The 25,515-nt window shown below is 43.0% G+C and overlaps 1 protein-coding gene across 5 annotated transcripts in view; it reads left to right on the top strand.

The window, feature by feature from the left end:
* Ptprm (protein tyrosine phosphatase receptor type M) overlaps positions 1-25,515 on the top strand; it is a 698,333-nt gene that overhangs the window by 319,386 nt on the left and 353,432 nt on the right. For all 5 annotated transcript variants that reach the window (XM_087902425.1, XM_087902421.1, XM_087902423.1 and 2 more), the window contains exons 6-7: positions 4,025-4,199; positions 9,973-10,266. In XM_087902425.1, coding sequence (XP_087758551.1) covers positions 4,025-4,199; positions 9,973-10,266 — 469 coding nt within the window. The remainder of the gene's footprint in view (positions 1-4,024; positions 4,200-9,972; positions 10,267-25,515) is intronic.

Raw genomic sequence — 25,515 nt, 5'->3', positions numbered from 1 at the left:
CACGGAAATTTGTGGTTTGGATCCAGTCCTGATTACTTTTTTTTTCTGACCTTTGATCTTGGCATCACAGTTAAGAAAAGCAGTGTCAGATCTCAGATCATTAAAGTTTCCCCTTGGTTTGTAGTATTAGCTCCTGGGGTTAGGTGCTTGATTTAGACTTAGCTCTTGCATGTGACAAGACTAAGAATCTAATTCCTCTTTTTTTTTTTTTTTTAATTTGGCCAGTGGCTATCCAGTTTCTCCACCACACTGTTGGAGAAAAAAAACAAAACAAAACAAAACACCATTCTTTCCCAACTGAATGTTTGAATAATCCCACAATCCCGATGCACATCTCTGGGTGACACCTGAGAAGGTCCATGCCCGGGCTCCTGATTCTATTCCACCACTCCACATCTGCCCTCATGCCAAGCCCACAGCGTCTGTTTCGTGAATGTTGTTTTTCACTAAGTTTTTGAGGTCGATCTTTGTTTTTGGCTTTAGTCATGGCTTTGGGCTGAACTCTTTCTTTTGCAAGACTCCATATGACCTTCGACTTTTGTTGTGTGGCTCTGGGAATTTAAGGTCACAGTGTCTATACACCATCAAAAGCCGTGTGACATTTTATTTACCTCAGTGATTGCTATATTATTTTCTTATTACAACTGTAACAAAATACCGGAAACTCCTGGGCTTCACTGTCTTACACTTACGGAGATCAGAAGGCCTCAGTGTACAGACAACTGGGTTGGTTTCGTCTGGAAATCTCAGGGGCCACCTGTGCCTTGCTCGCATCTTTACGTCATGTCTTCAGCCCCTCCTCTCATCTGCAGGTCACATCATCCCCATCCTGTCCCTCCACAGACTCTTCCTCCACACGCGCTTTCCATGTCCTCCCCTGAAGACCCTGCGATAGCTGTAGGACACCTAGATAACCCAGCGTGGCTTCTAGTATCTTAAATGCTTACTTTCCTCACCAGTGCAGACTTTCTTCCAGCATGGAAAGGAGCACATTCTTACATTCTGGAGACAGGAATATAGATGCCACGGAGGTCCCGTTCTGCCAGCTTCATTCCTGATGAGTTGTCTGAGGTCCTTAGCTGAGAGGCATTCAGAACTTCTGGACTACCCTTTAGTCAAAAGGAGTAAGAATTAGTAATTGTGTACTGGACATTTCAAATAGCAAGAGGAAGGCTGCCTGTCTGAGTAAGGTGTGAGGTTTGGTTGCCTGTGTGGATCTAGATCAGAAATGATGCTCATTGGTTCAGATCCCTGTCCCTGCACTGCTCCTCATAAAATAGTTGAATTTTTCTGTGTGGTTAAGCATTTGGGGTCTTTGTTTAAAGGTTCTTTTCTGAGAGTTCACGGATATCCTGGCCTTGTATGGAGCTCTGCAGTATACACAGTAACACTCTAGCATAAAGAGAGTGGATCTCAAGGGCTGCTTCTCTAGCAGAAATATTAAAGCAAAAAGAGGGTCCTTCCCTTGGTACCTACGATACAGCTCTAAGCTATGGTCAGGGATCAGTGTGCACCTCTGTTATGAAAAGTACTGCAGGATTGTTATTGAAGTGAAAAATAAATAAATAAAACTTTTTAAACATGTTTATTCTTATGGGCATATACATAAGTAAATAAAACCGACAATCCCCTGGTCCATTTTTGTCACCCTTTAAGTAAATAAATGCTTGCCAATACCCAGTTAGTTTTTCGATAAGATTTACTATTTTGCTCATTAACAAGAAGTTAGATTTTATTTTCAATTTGAAAAATGGAACGTTCCAATTTTAAAGGCTGTGAGCAGCAGGTCTCTTCTGTTAGCAATATTTGATTGTGAGGTTTTATCAGAGATTACATGTATGGAACTCAGAATTTCTTCCTCTTGGATGTATTGGTAATACTAACTCTCACTGCGTTTCTTTTTATTTTTTAATCTTTTGGTGCTATTGGTCAGATCAAAGTTCTTAAGTTTAGTAAAACATCGAGACTGTCAATCTTTTTTAATCTTTTGATGCTATTGGTTAGATAAAGGTTTTTAAATTTAGTGAAACACACAAGTCAAGACATGTCAGAATTTGTATTTTGATTTGTTACTTTTTAAGGTACAAATAGCTGCTTTTACAGTTAATGCCAAACATAATGCAGGTGGAACCATTCTTCCCCACTCCCGATGTTTCTTTCTAAGTAGCAGGAATTCTGTTAATGCAACACTCCTGACTGCTCTCTCCTTGCCCAAGCTGGAGCAGCCTAGAAGGAGGCACAGAGCTTGTAATCAACCCATCCTTGGGAAGCTAACTGCTCTGGGAATCCTGTTCCTCCATCCTGTGTGTTTTACAGCAGCACCTAATACGTGGGGGGCCTTGTGCTTTGCTAGTGACTGGGTGAGTGTCTGTTTCATTCCTGGCTTCAGTATCAGCAGCCCATGGTGTCTGCACACTGTGGTCTGAGGCTGCAGTCCCCAGCGTATCAGAAACAAAGGCGGGGTTTGACATCCTGACAACTTCTCTCCTGGAATTCGCTGCTCATTCTGCACAGAGCTCAGATGGGGATGTGTGATGCCAGTTGTTAAGTCAGTGACCTTGCACGCATCATGCATGTCTGACAATGACCCCGAGAGTGAATTGAATCATCCCCTTTTTTAGGGAAAGGAAAGTGGAGCCCTGCAAAGGTCCATCACTTTAAGGATAACATTTTGCTGAGCACCGGAGTTAGGCTCATCCCCAAACTCACATTGCTTGAGACTGACTGTCCCAAAGTATCATAGATAAATGCTGTTTTGTTTGTTTGCTAGTGCGGTGTGAGTCACTGAACCATGCAGGTGGGCTTTATTGTTGTGTAGCCTTGACTTTGTGTAGCAGGAAAGGAAAACATTTTAATGTATAGCCTTCAAATCCAAGTTCCTCTTGCTACCATCACTTCAGCCAGTCTTTCTAATCATATTGGGCTTCCCGTTCTGGTTTGTGTGACTAGAATGGTCTTCCCACAATTAACCCTTGTCTGGCTACTTTCCTGTTTACCCTCAAGGCACACATGGCTTCCTCAAATCCACAGTATCTGCAGCCACACCCCTTTGTGACTTCTGCCAGTCACTAGTCTTTCCCTTCACCTCTCAGACCATCATTGGTGGATGTCTACCTGTCAGTGTTCAACCCTGGATGTCTGATTGAATAATAGCACATCGTGGTATCCCAAGCATGGCTGCTGAGTGAATAGTGGACATAGGGCTTGGCATCATATGTAACCCTTGGTCTTGGTCTACTATTTTCTACTAATAATAATTTCTAGTAAATAGTCTAGAGAAGATAGCAGATTTCCCAGTACTTATTAAAAATACAGAGCTGAATTTGTCAACGTCCTTTTTTGCTTTCATCTCTTTCAATGATTGGATTTCCAAGAGTTTGTAAATAAAAGGTTGGCTTGGTGTATTGGGATAGTAAAAAAACAAACCTTCCCCACTGTAGAAGCAGCCTCGTGGGAACTGGGGAGCACAGAACATACAGAAAAACAGCTCCCTTGCTGTATTTCAGAATCAGGTGTTTATCAGGTCCATGTCCATGGATTTTGTATTCATAGGAAAAATCATGATAAAACTTGGGTCAGTCCTCTGGGTCCATCACTGGAGACATGGTCATGGTACCTGGTATACAGCTTAGTGTTATTCTTGGTAATTGCTTTTTCATAGAAAGACTGGGTTACTAATAGAGTGGTTGGTGACCTAATTTTGTTTTCAAGCCAAGAATAAAAATATAGGGGAAGGTGTTATAAAGGACCAAATATTTGTAGAAAGAAAGGTGAAAAAAAGGGGTTTTGTATATTTTCTCCCCTGCTAAGTTCATTTAATTTAATATATTTAAAAGGTACAAGCAACTCATTTCTTCACACTTAATTTTGGAGCCCTCAATCTTTGTTTTGTTGATAGAGAAGAATGGCTCTTTTTAATGGGACATCTGCCCATGGGGATAAACACGGAATGTGACATTGATAATTGCTTTCAGATGTTGTACTGTCTTGATATGACTGCTGATATTGCTTCTATCTGACACAGGGCATTGATGTCCGAGATGCTCCTCTGAAGGAAATAAAAGTGACTAGTTCCAGAAGATTCACAGCCTCATTTAATGTTGTCAACACGACCAAGAGAGATGCTGGGAAGTACCGCTGCATGATTCGTACGGAAGGAGGTGTTGGGATATCAAACTACGCGGAATTGGTAGTTAAAGGTATTTAATGCATTTTACACCCTCCAATAGCCTATTAAAATAGACATGCTTACATAGTTGTTTGTTCATTATTTGTTTATGCTCAGACTTATCCTGCCTGTTCCGAATAGTAGCTGGCTGATAGGCTGTATTGATGGATTGCATTTTAAGTACACATTTTGCATGTGAGCAATGCTTTTGGAAAATGTATGTGATTGATGTTGGTTTAGTAGCATGCAGAACAGTGCCTGTGTGCTCAACCAGGGCTTCTGCCAGCTCTGTGGATACAGATTACAACCTATAAATTTTTTTTAAGGAATAATTTTTTTCTGATAGAAAATCACTTAAAATGCAAATATTCACCAGGCAGGGTGTTTATGATAGCAAGATGGTTAATAAAATGAAGCAATGTCTATATAAAAAGGCCCTGTTATATCATGGAAACCGTGTTGATGACACTGTCTTTGCCTTCATAATGTCCCAGTTACTCTCTATCCCTGTGCTCCGTGTGACTGGGAAATTGAGTCATTATATTCAAGAAGGTGGGAGATGAGAGGTAAAAAAACGGAAAGGAAATAATTTTCTTTTATCTCATTTAATGCATTTTTGTGGGCAGTTTATCCCATCAAGCTGGTAATGCAATTTTTGGTGCCAGATTGAATAATTTGAACTTACGTGTGTACCATGCTGGCATTTTAGACAACTGTGACAGGCCGTTCCTGCTTTTCTTGGGGCGAGACAAATAATATCTCATATTTTATTTATTTTATTTTTCAATGTTTCAGTGGTAGGGGTGGAATGTAAGACTCGCTGAGCCACGTCCTCGAGCCTGTGTCTTACATTTACACATTTGTTTTACGTTTCTTGATTATAGATCACAAACGTGGTTACATCAAGGTGGACTGTTCTATTAGGGACACATTTATCTTTGCAGCCGGTTTTACAGGATACTGGGTTTGCATCCCAGAATAAGCTAAGAAGACACAGGCCATGGATATACCCCCTCTCTTCATCTGTTGCCTTCCGTATAAAATAGGTAGACTAGTGTTACCTAATGATAGGACTGTTGGGAACTTCAACAGCAGAAAGCCCATGTTTGTACAGAGTAAACAAGACTGGTAGTGGATGGGCGTCAGGCCCCAGTGGAGAGGAGGACGGGGGTGTTCATATTACCTGAGATAGTACTCATAATTTTCCTTTGAGACTCCGCAACAGGACCACCCTCCCAGATTTGAAATCTTTAAATGCCAAGTCATCTGTTTAACCCTTCATCCTGCCACACTGCAGTTGAACCAGGGTGGCTAGGCATAGCCTCCATCATAAAAACGAGCAGGGGCTTGAGAAATCTACTCCTGTCTGGTGGAGTTCCTGTCTCCCATTGCTTGGCTTAGGAGACACAATACTGCTTATCAGGGAATCTATCCTGACAGCCACTCCCCGTGACACTGATAGATGGTGTAGCAGAAGGGAGAACACACGCAATATTTACTTGAATCGTATATTTTGCCACACAGCATTTTTATGTGCAGTAAGGTTGGAATTAGACTGCCTGGATGAAATTTTGAGTTCAAAGTTAAGATTCATAACAGATCTAAACTTCATCAGCATTCCACAGACCCTGCCCTGTTGAAGGTTCTCTAGGGAGCCAAGGAATCGTAGTGGGGGAAATTAGACTTCTCAGTGTGGATGAAATGGCCTGGCTGCTCCCAGCCGAGATCCCCTCTTCCTCCTCCTTACCTATCTGTTCCTTATACTCTTCATTCTGTTACTAGTCTTTGACCTCCATCTCAGTGCGCTTCTCCTAGATGATCTACCTGTGTCTGAGCTACAGCTGCTGCCCTGCTGCTCTGGAATGATAAAGACCCCTGTTTTGTTATTCCCATCCATTGCAGATGTGGCCCCTTCTTTAAAAATGGCCTCTTCGGGGAAGTTAATTTGTGGGAGTTTGAAGGAACATAGAATGTTCTAGCCTGCCAGAGAAAGCATAGATAGAGAGGATCAATGGGTTTCTTTCTGTTTTGTTTTTGCACCGCGTCTTCCTGTCTAAGGACAGCGTGGGTTCCCTGGCTGACTGACAGGATGTGCTGCCCCTGTATTCCGTCTCTGCTCTCTGCCAATGCTGGCGACAGCTGCTGTGTGGGACCCTGGTAGAAGATTTGGTTCCTTCTTGGTTTATATGTCCATAATCACATTTCCACATAGTTGCTCAGGCTAGATTTGAACCTGCAATTGACCCGTTTCTGCCTCACTAGTAACTGTAGTGCAGGCTTAGCCACTGGGTCAGGCACAAAAATCAGGGCTAATATATGGGAGTCTGCTACTTAATTGATGTTACCTTTACCTTTTCAGAAAAAAAGTTAGACTACAATACACAATTATAATTTCAGACAACTCATGTATAACTGAACACCCTGCAATCTTTGGGGTGCTAGTGTTTTACAGATGGGGAAACCGAGGTGTAAAGGCTTTATAAATCCCTTTTAAAAGACATGTGTGGGAGATCAACTCCTTAAGCCAAGCCCAGGTCCTTTTGTCATCGCTGTCAGCACGTGGCATACCGTGGCATGTAGCACCAATAATAAAAACCCAGAGACAGAAATTGGGGTTCAACCCCAAAAACCAGAGAAGCAAAGCCGCCAAGCCGCTAGAGAAGTCTTACCTCTACCACGGCTGGGCGACTCCAAAATAAGCAGCCATGCCTCTCTCTCCTCCCATTTTCTATTCCCTCTAGTTCTGGGGTTAAAGGCAAGTGATTCCCTAGGACTGGGGTTAAAGGTGTGAGCCACCACCACCTGGATTTATTTCTCCCTTGATCTTGTGTAGCCCAGAGTGGCCTTGAACTCACAGAGATCCATCTGTGTCTGTTTCCCAAATCCTGGGATTAAAGGTGTGTGTCACTGTGGCTTTAGCTTTGCCTCTGGTCTTTAGCTTTGCCTCTGGTCTTCAGGCAAGATTTATTTATCAAAATACAAATAATGTACCACTGCAATGGCATTAGACAACATTTTGTGGGAGATACACAATATCTTGGACTCATTTGAAATATATATTTCATGTATAATTTCCATATAATTAAATATCATACTGACATCTATGTATCAGTCATTCTCAGGGGCAGCAGTTAAAGCTATGTAATGTGTTTATAGCCACAAGTTCTCATTCCTGGTTTAGAATTCATTTTGTGGCATTTCTTTACATGAATCATGAAATAATTTAGTCTGGTCTAGCGGCAAAGACCTGCATTTCAGTTATTCTGGAGGCTCCTGGTGGTGAGTCACAAGTTCAAGGCCTGCCTGGCAACTTAGCAAGAGACACTGTCTCAAAATAAAAATTAAATATTTTAGTATGTTTATATCACATTCATAGTCTCTTAGTTAAAATTCTCTCAAAATATGAGGTCTTGGTGTGATTTATCCTAATGAGCTATTTTCTAGTCATTGTCACTTTATCTGAATATGGAAAAGAGCAAAGACACCTCCTCCCCACAGAAAGCAAAGAACTGATGTTGGTTTCTTGGTGGGGGGGCAGTGGTGTCTAAGGATTGACCTGCAGTGATCTCACTTAGCATGCCCTGGGCGATACTATCTTTCCTTCAGTCTTGTTCAGCACGAAGAAAGGCTGTGGTTGATTGGCCTTGTCTGCCCTCTGAGAGGTCAGGGGAAGTTGTAGCGGGCACATGCGGCTGTGCCCTCTTTCAGTAGCAGCATAGTGAGCTTAACAAGGAACTGAGAAGAAGAGACTGAAAAAACACAACCTCCCCTGTAGGAAACACTCGAGCAGAAGCCACCAGAGCTTTGGTTTTTCTCAGATGACAGCTCTTTTCGGTACAAAATAGAAAATTTTCTTACATGATTTCATCCATCATGTGGGGGACCACTTAGTATGTCAATGGCATGCAGAATTCCGTCATCTGGTACCCAGAGGGACAGTCAGCTGGCATCTAATTGATAAGGTGGGAGGTAATTTATAGATAAGATGGCCAGCCTCCCCATTCTTAGACGATGCTGAGGAAAACAGCCAGCCGCAGGCCAGGAGACTTTCCAGTTAGAGGGGGTGTTTGCTATCGATGTCTTTAATTTTTATCAAGATGGGTGTAGGGTGTTCTTTGATTCCGAGCATCCTTTGCTACTCTGGCTTTAGTAAAACTCATACCTTGCAGACAGCAGGACTAGACTTTGTAATCCGGATGCTTGGTGTGGGAGAATTATCTGTATTCTGTCAATCATGTATTTTAATAAAATGCTGATTGGCCAGGCAGGAAGTAGATGTGGGAAAACCAGACAGGAAGTAGAGGTGGAGCAAAGAGAATGGGAGTATTCTAGGAAGCAGGAAGCTCCCTCTCCAGTTCTGCCCAGACCACTGGAGAGGAAAGATGTAAGCTGCCCCACTGGAAAAGGTACTGAGCCATGTGGCTAACGTAGATAAGGATAATGGGGTAACATAAGTTATAAGAGCTAATATGTAGCCTGACCTAATGGGCCAATCAGTTTATAACCTTATGGAGTTTTGTGTGTGATTTTCCTTGGGAGTTGCTGGTTTTGGGGTACCGGGCGGGACAGAAACCCCAACAAGCCAATCATCGTGTTACAGATGCTCAATTCTCCCCCAGTTAGATGAGCCCATTGTGACATCTTTAGGGAAAATGAGTCAACTTGGAAATGGATGTTTGAAGAGACAAACTATGACTTCTTCCTTGCTTTTAAGATGATACTGAATATAAATATAAAGGAATGTGGCTTTCAATTCCCCAAGTAGCCAAGGCTAGTCTTGACCTCCCGTTCCTCCTGCCTCCACCAATCCCACGTGTGGTATAACAGGAGTGTGCCAACTCAATTTAATGATGTAGAAAACCCTCATCAGCAGGGAGTCTGACAATGGAGTATGTCTTAGATACTGCTCATCCAGAGGGCTTCAGTAGTGACTTTAGTGATAATAAAAAAAAAAAAAAAACTTCTTTGATGTAAAAGATGCTTATGTATTTTGTCCTGAGACCGATTATGGGCATACTCACTTGAAAGCATTAGGTGGGTTGTTTACTTGTTGTTTTTAAATAGTAACTTATGTAGTCTGGGCTAACCTCAAATTCAATGTTCAGTCTCTGAAGAATACTCTCAGCTTCTGATCCTCTTGCCTCTGGCTTCAGGGTGTTGAAGTTTCAGGTGTGCACCACTAAAACCACTCCGGGTGCTGGGGAGCAAGCTGAGGGCCTCTCGCACTTTAGACAGACACTCTAACAACTGAGCCACAGCCGTACCTGGTTTTGCTCATTTTCCCTCTGAGACAGTGACTTGTTTTACCTTGATTGGTTTTGAACTTTCAAGTGAGCCTCCTGCTTCTTTCCTCAGTAGCTAACTCTTTCAAGTTAGCTTTGTTACTTTTTTTAAGAGTTATTTATTATATATGTGTTAGTGGACTTTTTTTCCCATATATATATGAGCACCATAGACTATCAGATGGCATTAGATCCCCAGATCTTTTGAAATCTGCTACTATAGGTGGTTGTGAGCCACAATGTGGGTCCTTGGAGCCAAATTCATGTCCTCTGCAAGATTAATAAGTGATCTTAACCACTGAGCCATCTCTCCAGCCCCCTCATTACTTTTTGAAAGGTAAGGTTTGAACCTTGTTTAAATCCCTACCACTGTACTTACACTTATTAAACAAAGCGAAATCCCTCTCATCAGTTCAACACATAATTTTTATGTCTTCTATTCCGTCATAATGGATGCATGTCTAGTTCTTTGTCAACTGAACACAGAAATACCTAAAAGATAACTCTCTGGTTTATTTTCAGAACCACCTGTTCCCATTGCTCCACCGCAACTTGCCTCTGTCGGAGCAACCTACCTTTGGATACAGCTCAATGCCAACTCCATCAATGGGGATGGACCCATTGTGGCTCGTGAAGTTGAATACTGCACAGCCAGTGGGAGCTGGAATGATCGGCAGCCAGTGGACTCCACAAGTTACAAAATTGGCCACCTTGACCCAGACACAGAGTATGAAATCAGTGTGCTTCTCACCAGACCAGGGGAGGGTGGCACTGGATCTCCTGGGCCAGCCCTGAGAACAAGAACCAAGTGTGCCGGTGAGTACTAGAAGTCAATTTACTGATGGCCATGGTCTCTCTTGGTGTTGATGTCAGTCTTGGATCCCACAGCTGGATGACACTTTTTCTACAGCTCTGCCTGCATCCCATGCAGGGATAAAAATACTCCTTAAGATGAGTCACAAGTTAGCACTCAACTTTAGGGCCCATGACCTCAAGACCGTCTATCTTTCAACCTATCTCTACCTGCCTTCTGTTTTCTGTTCTTAATTTACATCTTGCTTTGGGTACCACATCATTGATACTGGAATGGTCCCTAAGGCTTCCAGAGGCTATTTACTTTAATGATGTCTGCTAATGGGTCAGACACTTCTTCCAGCCCCTCTGCTTTCTGTTTGTATCTAATGTTCTCATCACCTAAGGGCAGTGCTGGGAAATGACAGATTCTCCCGGAGGGCTTGAAAGCTGTTTCTGTTGATGGGTATGTGAGGCATGGCTGCTGGCTAGTGACCAGGAGCCTGTTGACTTCATAAAAAATTTCGTGTGAACTGTGTGTAGTCTTTGGGTTGTTAGACTGCAAAAGCTTATCTGTGCCAACGCTGTTCTGCAAGCTACCTCGAATAAGATCGGCGGGCAACAAAACATAACATTTTATGAAAGCTAGAAAGAAGGATTTCTTACGAGTCAGAGTTGTTTCTGAGTGGTGCCTATCTAGGAGGAAGGAAATTCTGATGACAATCTCACAGTGTTCTTCCACAGTGAGCAGGAAGCCTGATGTGCGGAGAGGGGAGCCCATGGAGTTTGATACATTCATGTGATGCTTTAGATAGCATCTGGTAGATAGTTGTGCGTGTACAGTTGTGTGTATTCAGTTGTGTGTGTTTGTATTTACACAGTTGTGTGTATGTTTGTGTGTACACAGTTGTGTGTGTAGTTTGTTTGTGTACACAGGTGTATTATGTGTGTGTGTGTAATCAGTCCAGGATATCCTTCCTCAGAAATCTTGCATCTTGAGTTTTGAGACAACACCTCTCATCGGGACCTGGGTCTCGCCAATTAGGCCAGGCTGGCTGACCAGAAAGCCACAGATATTCTGTCTCCACATTTCTGTCTCTGGGATTACAAGGACCCTTTCTCATTTCTGGCTTTTAAGTGGGTGCTGGGACTGAACGCGGGTTCTCATGCTGTGTGCCAAACACTTCAGCAAGGGAGCTGTCTCCTGAGTCCCATAACATCAGGGACCTCCGACAGTTGCACCTAGTTTTATGTTTATTTGTAATGTGGATAATACTAGCTGTATAATGGCAGGACTCACAAAAAATTTTCCTTTAAAAATTCATAGTGGTGTATGCTTTCAATTCCAGCACTCGGGAGTGAGGCAGAGGTAGTAAGCAGGTCTCTGTGAGTTCGAGACCAGCCTCTCGTATGTAGTGAGCTCCCCCCCAGACAGGGCTACGAGTTAGACACTGTCTCAAAAAGGAAAAAAGAAAAGCAGTTTATATTAGGGAAAAAAAACAGGTGCATTCTCTTCCCAAGATTTCATCTGTGGGCTCAGTCATGGGCCAACTGTAACGGGATCTGCATCTGGGTGATCTTTAGAGCTCCTGTCCCCACCTGACCCCTTCCAGCACCCATGCTGAAACAGCGACTGTCCATCCAGACGTCTCAGTCGCTTACTGTAGCATACAATTTCATTTGTTATGCGATGTTCATCATATCATATGCTGCATTTGAAACAGCTTTGTGTAGCATTGTCAGTATCAGTACAAGTGATAATATTTTAATAATAGAAGTGGTGACATGATTTCACATTTCTACAATTTTTAAAATTAATTTCAATGTTTTAATTATAAGTATGTCATGCCCCCTTCGTTTCCTTCCTCCAGTCCCTCCCTCAAACTTCTCCCATGCCCCCATTCAAGTTGAAGCTCTTCTTTTCTTTTGTATGTGTATGTACTGATATATATATATATATATTATATGTGTTATATATAATATATATATACATATGTATGTGTGTATTTTGTGTATATATATTTTGAATATGTGTATGTGTATATATATGTATGTATATATGTATATATATATATGTGTGTGTATACAGCTAGATCCTTTTCTATTGTATATGTGTATATGGTTTCATGGTTGACCAGTCTGCATTGGTCTTACTCCTGAGAGAAACTAATTCTCCTTTTTCCCAATAGTCATTCGTTTCTTGTGTAGGGCTGAGACTCCCTGAAAATTGCCCCCTTTCACCCTAGCTTGTCCGTTGATATTGCCATTGTTCTAGTCTTGCTTACGGAGTCATTTCTAGGAGCGACTAATTTGAAGGACACTTAAAAGAAATTCCACACTAGCCCAGAATTGAGAATAATAGACAGTTATTTATTTAGGGGTAGACTCACAAATCCGAATCCTCTGGTGGAACGGTGAACAAAAACTGAATCCCACAGCCAGAAAAGAGACCAGACACATGCTTTACATCGGCTTAAATAGTATAAGAGGTCACGCCCCAGTGGACGGTTAGCTTAAAGGCTATTGGTTGTATGATATCCTACAGCACTAATTAAAACCTGGTATTCTAACTCATAGAATTTTTCCACCCTCTCTTCTAGAATGTTCTCTCAGTATAGATTCAAAACCTATAATATAGGTGATTCCCTGGGGGCCTGAGTTCCTCACCAATCCATTGATCTCTGCACTGTATTCAGAGTTGTGGGGTTTTATGATGGTCTCCATTTACTGTAAAGCGAGTCTTCTGTAATGAGAGGTGGCAGCTACTCGTCTCTATAGGTATAAGGATAAGATTTAGAATGTGGTAAGGAATTGCTCTGGTCTCGCAAAAATTCTTCTTTAAAGTCTATGACCTCAGTAGACCCATAAACTGGCAGGTATCTAGTACCAGGTATGGTTTCTCTCCTATTGAGTGGGCCCTAAGTCCATTTAGACAACTGTTGCTTGCTGCCTACTTTTAAGTGCCAAGTCTCACGCCTCTAAAAATATCTAGCCATGCTGGTAATCATTATGGCTCCTAGGTGTTGCACCTGCCAGAACTGTTTGGTTCCCTCTCTTTGCACCTTACATAATATTTTCTGGAACCATAAAGGGTAGCACAGCAAAGGAACTTTGGGGTCAGATCCAGCTGGAGTCAGCCAATTCATGTATCCTAAGTGTGTGGTGTCTTTGCAATGGGGCCCACCCTCCTTCGCTAGAGGCGAACAAAGGTGACGTTGATAATCTGCATTACTTTGGGAGTGACTTAGACTACCCTGACCAGTTGCGCAAAACTAGAAAATGGAAGGACATCATGTGTTCATGGCTCATGATGAACATGGAATTAATGTTATGAAAATGACCATCCCCCCTAAAACAGTATGCAGATTGAATGCATTCCTGACCAAAACACCCACAACATTCTTCAGAGATAGAAAAAAAAAATTCTAAAGTTCTTATGGAAGCAGAAAGGGTCCAGTATCACCAAAGCAATCTTTAGCGAAAAAGAATAATGCTGGAGGTATTGCTTTTCCAGAATTCAAGACATATTAGAGAACTCTAATAATAAGATCAATATGGTACCAATCCAAAGAGAGACATATAGGTCAGTGGAAGACAACAGAACACCCAAATGTAAGTACTTGTCACTATGGCCATCTGATACTCGACTAAGGCAACAACACTGAAGGAAACACAGGACAGTCAACACATAGAGCCAGGGAAACTGATGGCCACATGCGGAAGAGTGAAATTAGACACTTGTCTGTCGTTCTTCTTGCTGGCTATACATCTGACAGAGAGGATTAACATCCTGCATATACAAAAAAAAAAAGAAGAAAACACACACACACACACACGCACACACACACAAAAGAGTAAAGGAAACAAATGACCCAAATTTAAAAAAAAAATGGACTAGGGATCTGAACAGACAAGAAAGAAAAATGACTGGGAACTACATCAAAAAGTAGTCATCATCCTTAGCCATCGGAGAAGAGCAAATTATACCCAAACCAGAATAACTAAGTCGCAAAACAGCTGACAGCAAATGGATGTGGGGAAAGGGGAGCCCTTATCCACCGTTCACTTCTTCAATGGAGGAATAACTGGTACAGCCGCTATAAAAATCAGTGTAGGGAATCCTCTGCGTGTCAAAAGTAAAATTACCACTGCCCCAGCTGTACCACTCCTTGGCATGTGCCCGAAGGACTCAACATCACACATGACTCGCTGTACCACTCCTTGGCATGCGCCCGAAGGACTCCACATCATACCCCACAGATGCATGCCTAATCGTGCCCCTTGCTGCTCTCTGTGCAGTAGCTAGGAAATGGAAACTACCTAATGTCCACCAACAGAGGAGCAGACAATGAACATGCGGTATAGGTACATAATGGAATATTATTCAACTGTAAGGAAAAATCATGTAAATGGGTGAAGCTAGAAATGATCGTATTGAGTGAGGTTACCCAGACCAAGAAAGATGAGCACCACATATTCTCTCGTCTGCAGTACCAAACTCCAAGTCCTCAACTCTGAGTAACTACCATGGAACCCCAGAAACCAGGAGAGTGTAAAGGAGCCATGGGGAAGGGGGATCTTAGAGAAGATTAGCAGGACACAGGTGCTATGAAGTGGAAATAGACTTACAGGGTGTCTGACTGGGAGCAGGCAGACAGAAAGGCCCAGTAGGTGAAGGAACGACAGAAAGCAAGGTGCCTTTAAACCGCTAGGGATCATATGATTTTATATTTACTGATAGCATTTTTCAAAATCGGCTTGCTTTCAGGTCTGTTACTGGTTTTCTATGTGTCTTCTGAAGTATCCAGAGCAGAACCTCTGTTCCTCATGTGAGATTGTAGAACCCTCATAAGACTCTGTCCACCTCCAGGTGTGCGCCAGAAGAAATAACTTCCATGCTGTTCTAATCCGCTCTGTTTGGGGCACACAATGTATTACTTCCTCCTGCTTCTGCTGGGAGAGGGCACCTGATCTGCCTCATGCCCATCACAGCCCCATCCACGTAGCATTCCAGGTCCTGGTTTTGTTTCGATTTTTTTCGTCTTGGTGTTGTGCCCAAGCATCTCAGCTATTGACCCAACTCTGTGCGTTTCCCCGATTATAATGCATGCGTATATTTTTTGGGAACCTTTTGATAGCTCTGCTTGGTGGGTAAATGTAAAGTGTTCAAAGAGACAGGGCATCTTTCACAACAGATTGGCAGTCCCTTTGAATAAATGAAAACCCATTTTCAACTGGTATTTGCACACTGACTCAGGTCCCTAGAAGAATTAATCTTCAGTTGATGGAGGGATCCCAATAACAAGCAACCTCATATCCGTTCTGCTTGTTGTCTGCTAGTGAAGCTCTGCCCAGTGTGTTCCTGGTGTGGCAAACACTGACAGAGAATGTTTTGAAAAGGCGGCAATTGAGCTGAGTCGACCTTAGAAAATAGAAGGAAGTATGTTAGGTGAGAGAGTTGCAGTTAGAAATGAGAAAGGGGGCACGTTAGGTGGGTGAAGAAATTGAAGTCACGAGACTCCTTTGCTGTGCAATGCAGGACAGCTTACCTTTCTTGACCTGAGGCTTTTGAGCCAATGTACAGTTTAGACTGGTGATGGCTGTTGGTGGTCCGTGTGGCATTGCAGAAAGAGATGGGTCCTGCAATTACAGACTGAGATCTAGCTAGCTATTGGTCCACAGTAGCATGCCCATGGCTGGTGAGCGCCTTACAGCATTTACGAAGAGAGAGTCACGGACCTTCTAAACCCATGAACCCCTCTCCGCCTTCCCCAGCAGTGTATGGAAATGCCTTGGGGCAGCCTGGGGATGAAACGGACTGAGTGAGGAATATAAGGAACGGAAGGACGTTTGCTTGTATGGTTGAAATTGGTGAGAATATTGATGTAGAATTGGAGTGGTGTTGAAGCTTATATGAAGAGGCCACTGGGGATGTGGCTGAGACACACATGAAGCCTCATCACAGTCTACGCTGTCTGTGTAAATCGTCCTTGTAAAGAAGGATTTCTCAACCTTCCCAACGCTGTGACTCTTTAATACAGTTCTGCTGTGGTGAACCCAATCCTAAAATTATTTTTGAGGCTACTTCATAACTGTAATTTTGCAGCTGTGATGAATCATAAATATCCTTGTTTTCCAGTGGTCCTAGGCGACCCCTGTGGAAGGATTGTTTGACCCCCAAAGGGTCATCCAAGGTTGAGAACCCCTGCTGTAAAGCGTTGACCTCTCTCAAAAAAGATAACTACCATCATCTCAGATTGTACTGGGGAAACAAAACAGCAGTATTGTGGGAGGTGACAGCATTCTACAGTGTGGGTGGGCTCCCAGAAATCAGTGCATTCATTTCTGAACCCTGCATCTTCCATAACTCCGCCCAGAGACACTAATGCCCAGGGGAGATCAGCCAGAATTCAGTAGGTTCCAGAACCGTTGATCGTGGAGAAAGGATGACAAGACAAGGTACCTTACCCAGTGGACTGGGACTGATTTGCTGAGCTAGAACCTGACATTATAGAATGTGGTTCCGGTGTTGAAAATGACAGAGCGAACCTTACCTTGAAGATTTTACCAAACTGAAGATGCTGTGATTCATGTGTTCGGTCTCTGTCTCCGGAAGTGATCCATCATCTATTTCCATCCTGCAGATCTTTCAATTTCATTCTGACTTTATCCATGCTCAAGAGCTCCATAATCTTGCTTGTCAAACCCTGAACACTGGCAGAGTTCAGTAGTGACCTTTTCAAAAGCGTGAGGCGGGGGCGGCATGGTTCTATTTTATTATGACCACAGGAATAGCATTTGAAGCCTGTCTCTTACTCTGGACCTGGATTTTGTGCTAGAGTGGATACCATAGCCAACTTCCTTAGCTGTCATCCTCCTGTGTCTGAGCTGACTGTTCTGCAGCTGGCCCTGTGGTCATAGGAAAGCCACTGTCCTCTATGCAGCTACCAAACAGATCACCTCGGTACAGCTCCCATGGTGTCATTGCAAGGCAGCCGCTGCAGCCACCACTGCTTTCCCGTACAGCACAGCTGCAGAGACAGAGCAGTAACTATAGCAACCAGTCCATCAAAGTGCACTGTCATTTGTTTTAGCCAGCTGACTTCTCTGTGTGTGCCACTGGACATTGAACCCAGGGTCTCACATACACTTTGGATGTTCATCGCTGTGTTTTACATCCTTCTCTGTTTATACTTCCTGCCCTGATGCACGGTTTTATTAAATCGTGCAGGCTGGCTTTGAACCTGCCATCTTCCTGCTCCCACTTCCTCAGAAGCTGGGATTACAGGCCTATACCTCCAAGTCAGGCCTTAACTTGTTCACTCAAAGGAGTTTGATGTTGGTACCTGATTTTTTTTTTTTATTACCGAAGATCCTTTAGAAATATTTTACATACTTGAAATCCTTGAGTACTTGAAACTAAAACCTGAAAACTGCTGTTTGATGTCAGGGCTCACAGAGTTGCCTAGCATTGAGAATTTTTGACAGACTCATGGAAAACCATTTATTTTTAGCCAGTCTGTGTTTTGGTGTCTGTAATGCACTGAGCTCTGTCCTGTCGTGCTGACACCCATGAAACTGTATCTAGCCTGAGCCCTGTTTTCTGCCCATCCCCCCCCACCCCAAGGCTCATGGATACATCGTCATCACTGGGTCAGATTTACGTGGGGATCATGTGTAGCATCTCTTCAGAGCGTTGGCCTTTGTATTTCCGGTGGTTACTTCCAAGTGCAGGCATACGCTCTCCATGAGAACATGACCAGTCACCCAGTTCCTTTGTGCTTACCCACTTCTTCGTTTCTGAACAGGGACACCAGCCAGACCCTGCCCACAGCATCAGAAGTGCAGATGAAGATCAGGTTATACCCTTTTCAATGAGGTTCTTTGAGAACAGCGAAGTGTCCTACCTGTATGAGTTATGTTTTCAAAGACAAGCATAGTCAGAAGCTGGCTTCAGGGTACTTGTACACACCCAGGGATTTCCCAGCTCTACAGTTCAGTCATAGTTGGATAACATCAGAGAATTAAAGTTACTTTAGCATCCAGTTAAGCAAAATGAAGTTCAGTGTGTGATTTCTGCTAGAGCATATTATATTCATAGAATTTGGAGCATCCTTTCTACCCCGGGCCATTTAGTGAGACGTAATTGAAATAGTAAAATGGGTAATACTGTGAGACTTGTTTTCACAGTCGACGTTGTGGGTGTTCTATTTGGGGACATCACTTTCCATGTATCCTGGTTATTGGCCAGCTGTGGTTCAGGGACTGGTAATACCTCACCCCGGAAGTTAAGGAATGCTGATCTCTAACAAAGGGCTAATTATAACTGGCGAGCTGGAAGAAAGCGGAACCCGGGCCCTCAGGATTAATATAGCTAAACGTGTTTGAAAAAAAATGAATAATTATAACTTTAAAAAGTACTCTTAGTCATTTAAGTGTCAGGCATTTTGCCGAGGGTGGAGATTTCTGATTTTATGTTTATGTATTTGGAATACTAATGGTGTAAACACAGGCACACTCAAATTCATATGAGTAAAATACAACATCAGGTAGTTATAAATGGGGTAAAGACAGGAAAGAGACATTTTCCTTCTTTATGGTAGGAAAATACATAAAACATAACACTTGTCACCTTAGCTGGATCTAATATCCACTTCGGTAGTGTTGGGTCCATTCAACAATCACTGGAATGCTTTCCTCTTATACTGCGCTTGCTCACATGCAGGCCACACTGGCCCCGGACAGTCCCTGCAGCCCACAGTTCGGCCTTTTCCCTCTGAACGCACGGTCTATATATGCTCATGTATGTGGAACCCTGAAGGATTTGTCCCTTCTTAAGTGACTTATCCACTTAGCAGAGTTCCCTGTCACACGAATTGGTTGTGATTTTTGGCTCCTTGGATCAAATTTTTATTCCCCACCCCTCATGGGATTTTTTTTTATGACCTATTCTGAGTTGTTAAGCACCGGCTTTGGCTTTTAATTAATAAGTCTTTGCTGAAAAGTCTGCCTTGGTGACTTAGGTAAATTTCAGTGAGTCAAGCACAACATGCAGTTGGGATGGAGTTGAAACCCAGCAATGCTGGAGTGCTGCGTACAGGCGGGGTGTGTCTGTTTTATAAACCTGGTATTTTATACTAAGAAGGGGAGCATGGGTTTTCATGCTCCTAGCGCAGATATACATATGTTTGTGGTTTTTTCTTTTATAGACTTGGTTCAAATTTTTATATAATTGCAGTGAGAACGCTTGACTCATTACAATAAAATTCATATTTGGTGGCGTAGTGCTACATAGTCTCACTGCATGCATCCATCCTCAGTGACACAAAGTGTTGAACAGGTCAACTGTCCTTTGCTTCGGCCTGTGGGAAGCAAGGGCACAGCCGAAGGTGCTGTACAGTTTAGCCTCTCTGCTGACTTTCACAATGGCAGGTGTCCATTTGCACCTGAATGCACATATTTGTATAGTTGTTTTGTGTCCTTGACATGACTTCTGTTGGATGGACCACAAGTAAGAGGACAGAGTCCCTTCAGGGTAGGGCTCTGCATTCCCACCATGGGGATTTGGCTCTTATTACAACTTGAGAGCCCAATCTCTGTTTTGTTTAAAGTGGTGAATGAATGTTGTGGCCCATTCTCTGGTACTGGATGGACCTCTTCTAAATATCCTGAGGTTTGGGAATGCTGGTTTTGCAATAGAATTTCCTGTGCTTTCCAGACACTAGAGTGACTCTTTTTAAATAAATACAAATTGTATTTACGTGATAGAAATGAGTGATAGTGGGTTTCTAGCAGGGGGGTTGTTATGTGGAACTCAGACCCTACTATGATTTCGTTCTCCTGATGCTGGCCTCCCTCCGCTTGCATTTGCTCATTGTCCTTAGTCCTTCTTTGAGGGAGAAACACTGATCTTCAGTTAAGCCCCTGCAAAAGACTAGCTGGCTCGTTTGCCTCTTATCAGTTGTCACCCCCATTACAGTATGTTTTGAGGCCTGCACTCCTGACCCATGGAATTTGGGGGCAGGTAAGAGTTGATTTAATTATGACTGTTATACAGGATGGATAAAGGCCAATGATCTAATGGAACAGAGCGGAATTCATTTTTAATTTAAGTTTATTTGCCAGGGGAAAAAAAATTAAAGGTGTTCTAATTCTTAAATGGCTCTGCCAAAGGGCAACATGTTTTTAGTGCATTTGTAACACATTAAACCATTAAGAAGCTTTTAAAATAATCAACATTAAAAGAGCGTTAGAAGGAAGTTCTCTATTAGAATGCAGATGTAAACACTTTTTGCCTTGGATGGCATCCCACCGTGTCTGCAGGTCAGGACAGAATTCAGGATGCAGGATGGACCAGAGCCTTCCCGACAGCTGTTTCTGCCCCGAAGACTTACAGCTAACGCTTTGGTGACTTGATATTTTCTTGCATCTGCACCCAGAGTCCTGGTCAGTGCAGGGGTAGAATGGCCCAACCGTAGCAATTCTGTAGGAGGGTTCTGGTGCTCCTTGAGTGAGTGTAGGCAGACAAGGCGGCTGTCTTTGGAGTTATTGCTGATGCCTCTGGAAAGGGCGGTCAGTTCTCTGCAGGACCATAGACCTCCTCGTGTCTGCAAAATGAGCACAGTACACTACTGCTGAGCTTCCTCTGTTCTGCTCTTAAAGCCCCAGAAGACTGCTTCCTATATAGCTCAGAGGAAACTGAGGTGCGGAAGAAAATTATGAGGAGCTAGGGATGGCCAATGTGCAGCCTGGGACTGAACCCTGTTGTTTCTGTGACATCTCTCTGACATGGAGAAAATCACAGAGATCTTGCAGACTGTACTTGGCATGTCCGTCAGTTAGAACCCTGCTTATCCAGATGTTTGCGGATGCTTATAGCCTAGCAGCTTCCTGTGGATGCACTGATGTGATTATTCCTTTGCTGAGGAGCAACCGCTCTATGATGAGTGTGGGCCCAAGATGGCTGGGATGTTTGAGAATGGTCCCATTTTCTGCAGTGACCCCTGCAATAATCAACCTGTATGCAGGAAAGGTTGACTTTGGCCCCCACTTTCTGAAGACTTGGGTTGTGGTGGGCTGACCCTTCACCTTCAGGCCTGTGGCAGCCCAGTACATCATGGTGGGGTGTTCTGGATGGTCCAGGGAATGATGTAAGATAGCCTTACTTTTGCTTTCAAATGAGTGACTTCCTTAAGGACATAACAGACAAATGTTAAAGAAGAAGTGACAACTAGAAGGTGATGGGAACAGCTGATACACTGTGGAGCATTGTCCCATGGGGGATCATCGACAGTCACGCTGATCGTGAGCTTAGCCATCAGAAGCCTCTGGTCTCCTGTTCTCATGGCATGCATTTTTATACCATGGGGCAAATATAATAACCTCTGTTGGAAATGCTTTAACCTCTGGCTCTTTTCAAGGATGCAGTGTTTTTAAAACCCTTAACTGTTTGCTGTTTTTCTCTCTCCCTGTCACAGAGGTAGGGGGGCAACTTGGTTCAGGACAAAGAGTTTTGAGGATACTTGAAATTAACATGTCGGGGAGTCTGGGTAAAGAAAACTCTTCTCTCAGATCCCACTTTGAACAGGACTAAACAGTGCATGGTGGTGTACCAGGATATTTTATATTGGAGAACATGGTACATGCATGCCTCATGGCAGTGGTACGCCTCACACTGGGAAGTGAGGTGCACAGAAGCAACCGGAAAATGGCAGGGAGGCACCCTAGTGATCTGACTTTCTTCCACTCGTCTCCCTATTCAGGGTTCCATTATTCTTTCTGTAATGCCTCTGGCTGGAAACCAAACCTTGAACACATGGACCATTGGTGACTCTTTCAGATCTAAATTGTAATGACATCTTCGAACTCTGTGAGACTCTGGGCCATCTAAATCATTCCTAAATCGTCTGTGCATTTAGCAAAACAAAAAGATTGATAACAAGATGGCTTCTGTTTAGATTAGCTCAAATGCTCTAGTTGTTCATAAGCCTGTTTATAAGTTTACTACACTGGGCCCCCATGAATAATTATCTTTTCTGCATACTTGTGGTTTTTGGCGGAGCTTGGAACATAATTCAGCATTATGATTTATCATGGAGATTTTTATTCAGCCAGTGCCTTTATGAACATCGAGAAAACACGTTCTTCTCCAGGGGTCCCGTCATTTCAGTCTGGTTGGCTTGAAGTGAGTGCTGGTCTGACTCCTACCAGCTAAAATCCCCCCAACAAATTATTTTCCCATTCCTCAACCTTTTCCCTGTTCCTTCTGTCAACTTTGAACTAATACTGGCAGCTTCTTATCAAGAATGGGGAAATTACATTTGCTGATGCACAGAAACGACTGGGCAGTGTAACCTAGTAACGCAGTGAGTCCTATGTAGACCCGCTGTCAAACTTGGATCAGTGAACAGAACTGACACATGCTATCACTGAGGTTTTATACTGCTATGGTGAGGACTAAGAAGCTGGATGACTTGGGGCTTATGTGATATACATATATTAAATCAGATTTTGCTTTCAAGAAAATAATGCATAAATGTATGTCCTCAAACAAAATCCAAGAAATGATCACATGTTCTGGAGAATCTGGGGGAACATGCTGCTTGTACAATTTCAGTTGTTAGCAGGCTAGGAAACAGCTTATTAGCCAAGGAAGCGGGAAGCTGTGAGTGCTTTATTCCTGTGTGTGTGATGTCGCTATTCTCGACCAGTGGACTCACTTCAGTACATGATGAATCTCATTAGCTCTGCTCACTTCCATCTTTAATGCCCCAGCAACCACATCAACCAAACTAAGTTGAATAATGAGTTGGTTAGAGCAGTAGGACTTAGGTATCTTAGGGGACGATCTGAACGTGCCCATTTGTGCATAGGCTTCTAGATGATCTATATGTATGATCCCTGGTGTCGGCTTGGACACTCAGTCCTGATGCTAGGGACGCAGGACATTTGAGCACACAGTAAAGTCCTTCCACAATGAGGATTGCTCCTGAGCCACCGGGGATGGTTAATCTTCATTGACAACTTGCCTGGATTTAGACTCGCTTGCATATGACTAGGAAGACATTTCCCAACAGATTTGAATGAGGAGGGAAGATCCACCCTAAAAGGGAGTGGCTCTATCATGGGAGCTGAAGGCCCAGACTGAATAGAAGGGAGAAAAGAGAAAACCAGACGGACGTGAACATTCCGTGTTCTAGGCTCCCTGATCTGCTCGGGTATAAGTAAGTATTCTTATCCTCAGCCACCGCTGTGGTCACTGCAGACTCCTCTGCCGTGACGGACTCCACTCTCAAACATGAGCAGCCAAAATCAGTCTCCCGTGAAGTTGTTTCTTACCATGTACTTGGTAAAAGCAATGACAGAAGCCACTGACACTTTCCATTATCATGCGTCTCTACTCCAAGCCCAAACGAGGTCCTATCGGGATGTCTCTGTGTCATCAGAATATTTAGGAACAGTTCACTCGTACTGAACTTGCCCGTGTATTTGGTGCTGTGCCTGCGCAGAGCCCATGCCAGTGTCGTGCATTGAACAGCAGGCTTCTACGCCTTGTGTGCTTTGTCCCGCCTTCCTGTGACTTGCCAGACAAACCAGCCCCCAGGCTATGTGTCCTCATTCACGGGGAACTTTTTAGAACATACTCGGCAGTATTTGGTCTTCTGCTAGAGTTCGCCCCACTTCAACAATGCTATTGGTCTTTTCCAAGACTAAATTAACAAAGAAAAAAAATGGAAAATAAATGAGAACTGAAGTTTCCACAGCAGACAGATGATCTGTCAGAAGTGTGAGTGTATGAACGGCAGCCATGTTCCTTGGTTTGCACAGGAATTTTTGCAGATTCAATTTAAGGATATAAAGAACTGGTGATTTTAACACCTATTGAGTTAAATTGGAAGTGAAAGGAAAGCTTTAAAAATGAATAATGCCTATAAATGAAATTAAATCTGCAAATACACATGTGTGCCTATTGTTAAAGCAAGAAGGGTAATAGAACTGTTTGATCAAAATCGCTGATCTTCCGGTCCTATCATTAATTGTTTTAGATGAGCAACGTAAGCCATATAACTATCCAGGCACTCTTTCTATTGATCAGATAGCAGTATTTCTTTCTTACGGATGTGGGCAAATGACGGGAGACAGCTGTTTATAGCTCCCTTGAAAATCCTTTCCAGCATAATGTATTACTAGAATAGACACAAATATAAACACATCTTCTTGCTGCATATTACATGTTACCGTTTCATTATCTTGTGACTAGACCATATCGTTCATGATGTAGATTATGAACTTATGATAAATACAACTTTATTTATGAATGTTTATTTCTCATCAGTGGTTTTCTTTAATCACTGAAGTCATAAAGGAAAAATTACGTGGACATGTATGATGTAAAGGCCCAAAACTTCACCCATCTTTCTGTGGATCTCTTTCCTGGGGCAATGACCATTGTTAGTTCTTAAGTCAGGCATCTGCCCACCACTGTAACAACAGTAGTAATGAACTTTCCTGGGAGAGAAGCCTGATGTAGGATCATAGGGTTGGAGAGAGCAGCTGATCACATGACCCAGATGCTTTGGATCTGCAGTGAATCTGCACATCATGGCACGAGCGTGAGACACAGTAGACTGACCATAGTGGTGTAAGCAAAGGTGGAGGTGTAGGGTAGTGTCATATACTTCAGAGCATTTCTCATCAGTTCATTGGTTTAAAAAAAAATTGGGAGGCAGAAGCAGGTGAATCTCTGAATCTGAGGTCAACTTTATCAATAGAACAAGTTCCAGGACAGTCAAGGCTACACAGAGAAACCCTAGATTGAAAATAATAATAACAATAATTTGCTTTTCATTTTTTCCTATGTGTATCAGTTGTTTGTATCTCCTCTTCTATTCCTGGCCTAACAGTGCTTTTCTAAACCTTCTTTCCTTTTCACTTTTTATGCTAGATTTATTAATCACTTGTTTGCTGTTTTCTAAATGCATCGCCTCACCCTGCTGCACAGATCGTACACGTTAGTGATTGAGTTACCACTAATGCATCCTTATTGCATTAAGGAAAGAAAGAAAACAAAACAAAATAACACTTCCCCTTGGAGTTATTCACCCAAGATCAAATCTGTAGCACTATTGATAAAAACCCAGAGACAGATATTGGGGTCAACCTGAAGGTCAGAAAAGCCAAACAGCCAGTCACTGGCTCTTTCCTCTACCTCAGTCCAAAATGGCGAGCCTGCCTCCAGGAATCTCAGAATGAGACTCTGAGTGAGACCTGTTT

The sequence above is a fragment of the Myodes glareolus genome, chromosome 27 (assembly GCF_982192425.1).
Source record: "Myodes glareolus chromosome 27, mMyoGla1.1, whole genome shotgun sequence".
In the NCBI taxonomy this organism is placed as follows: domain Eukaryota; kingdom Metazoa; phylum Chordata; class Mammalia; order Rodentia; family Cricetidae; genus Myodes; species Myodes glareolus.
This window is presented reverse-complemented; position numbering and strand designations above follow the sequence as displayed.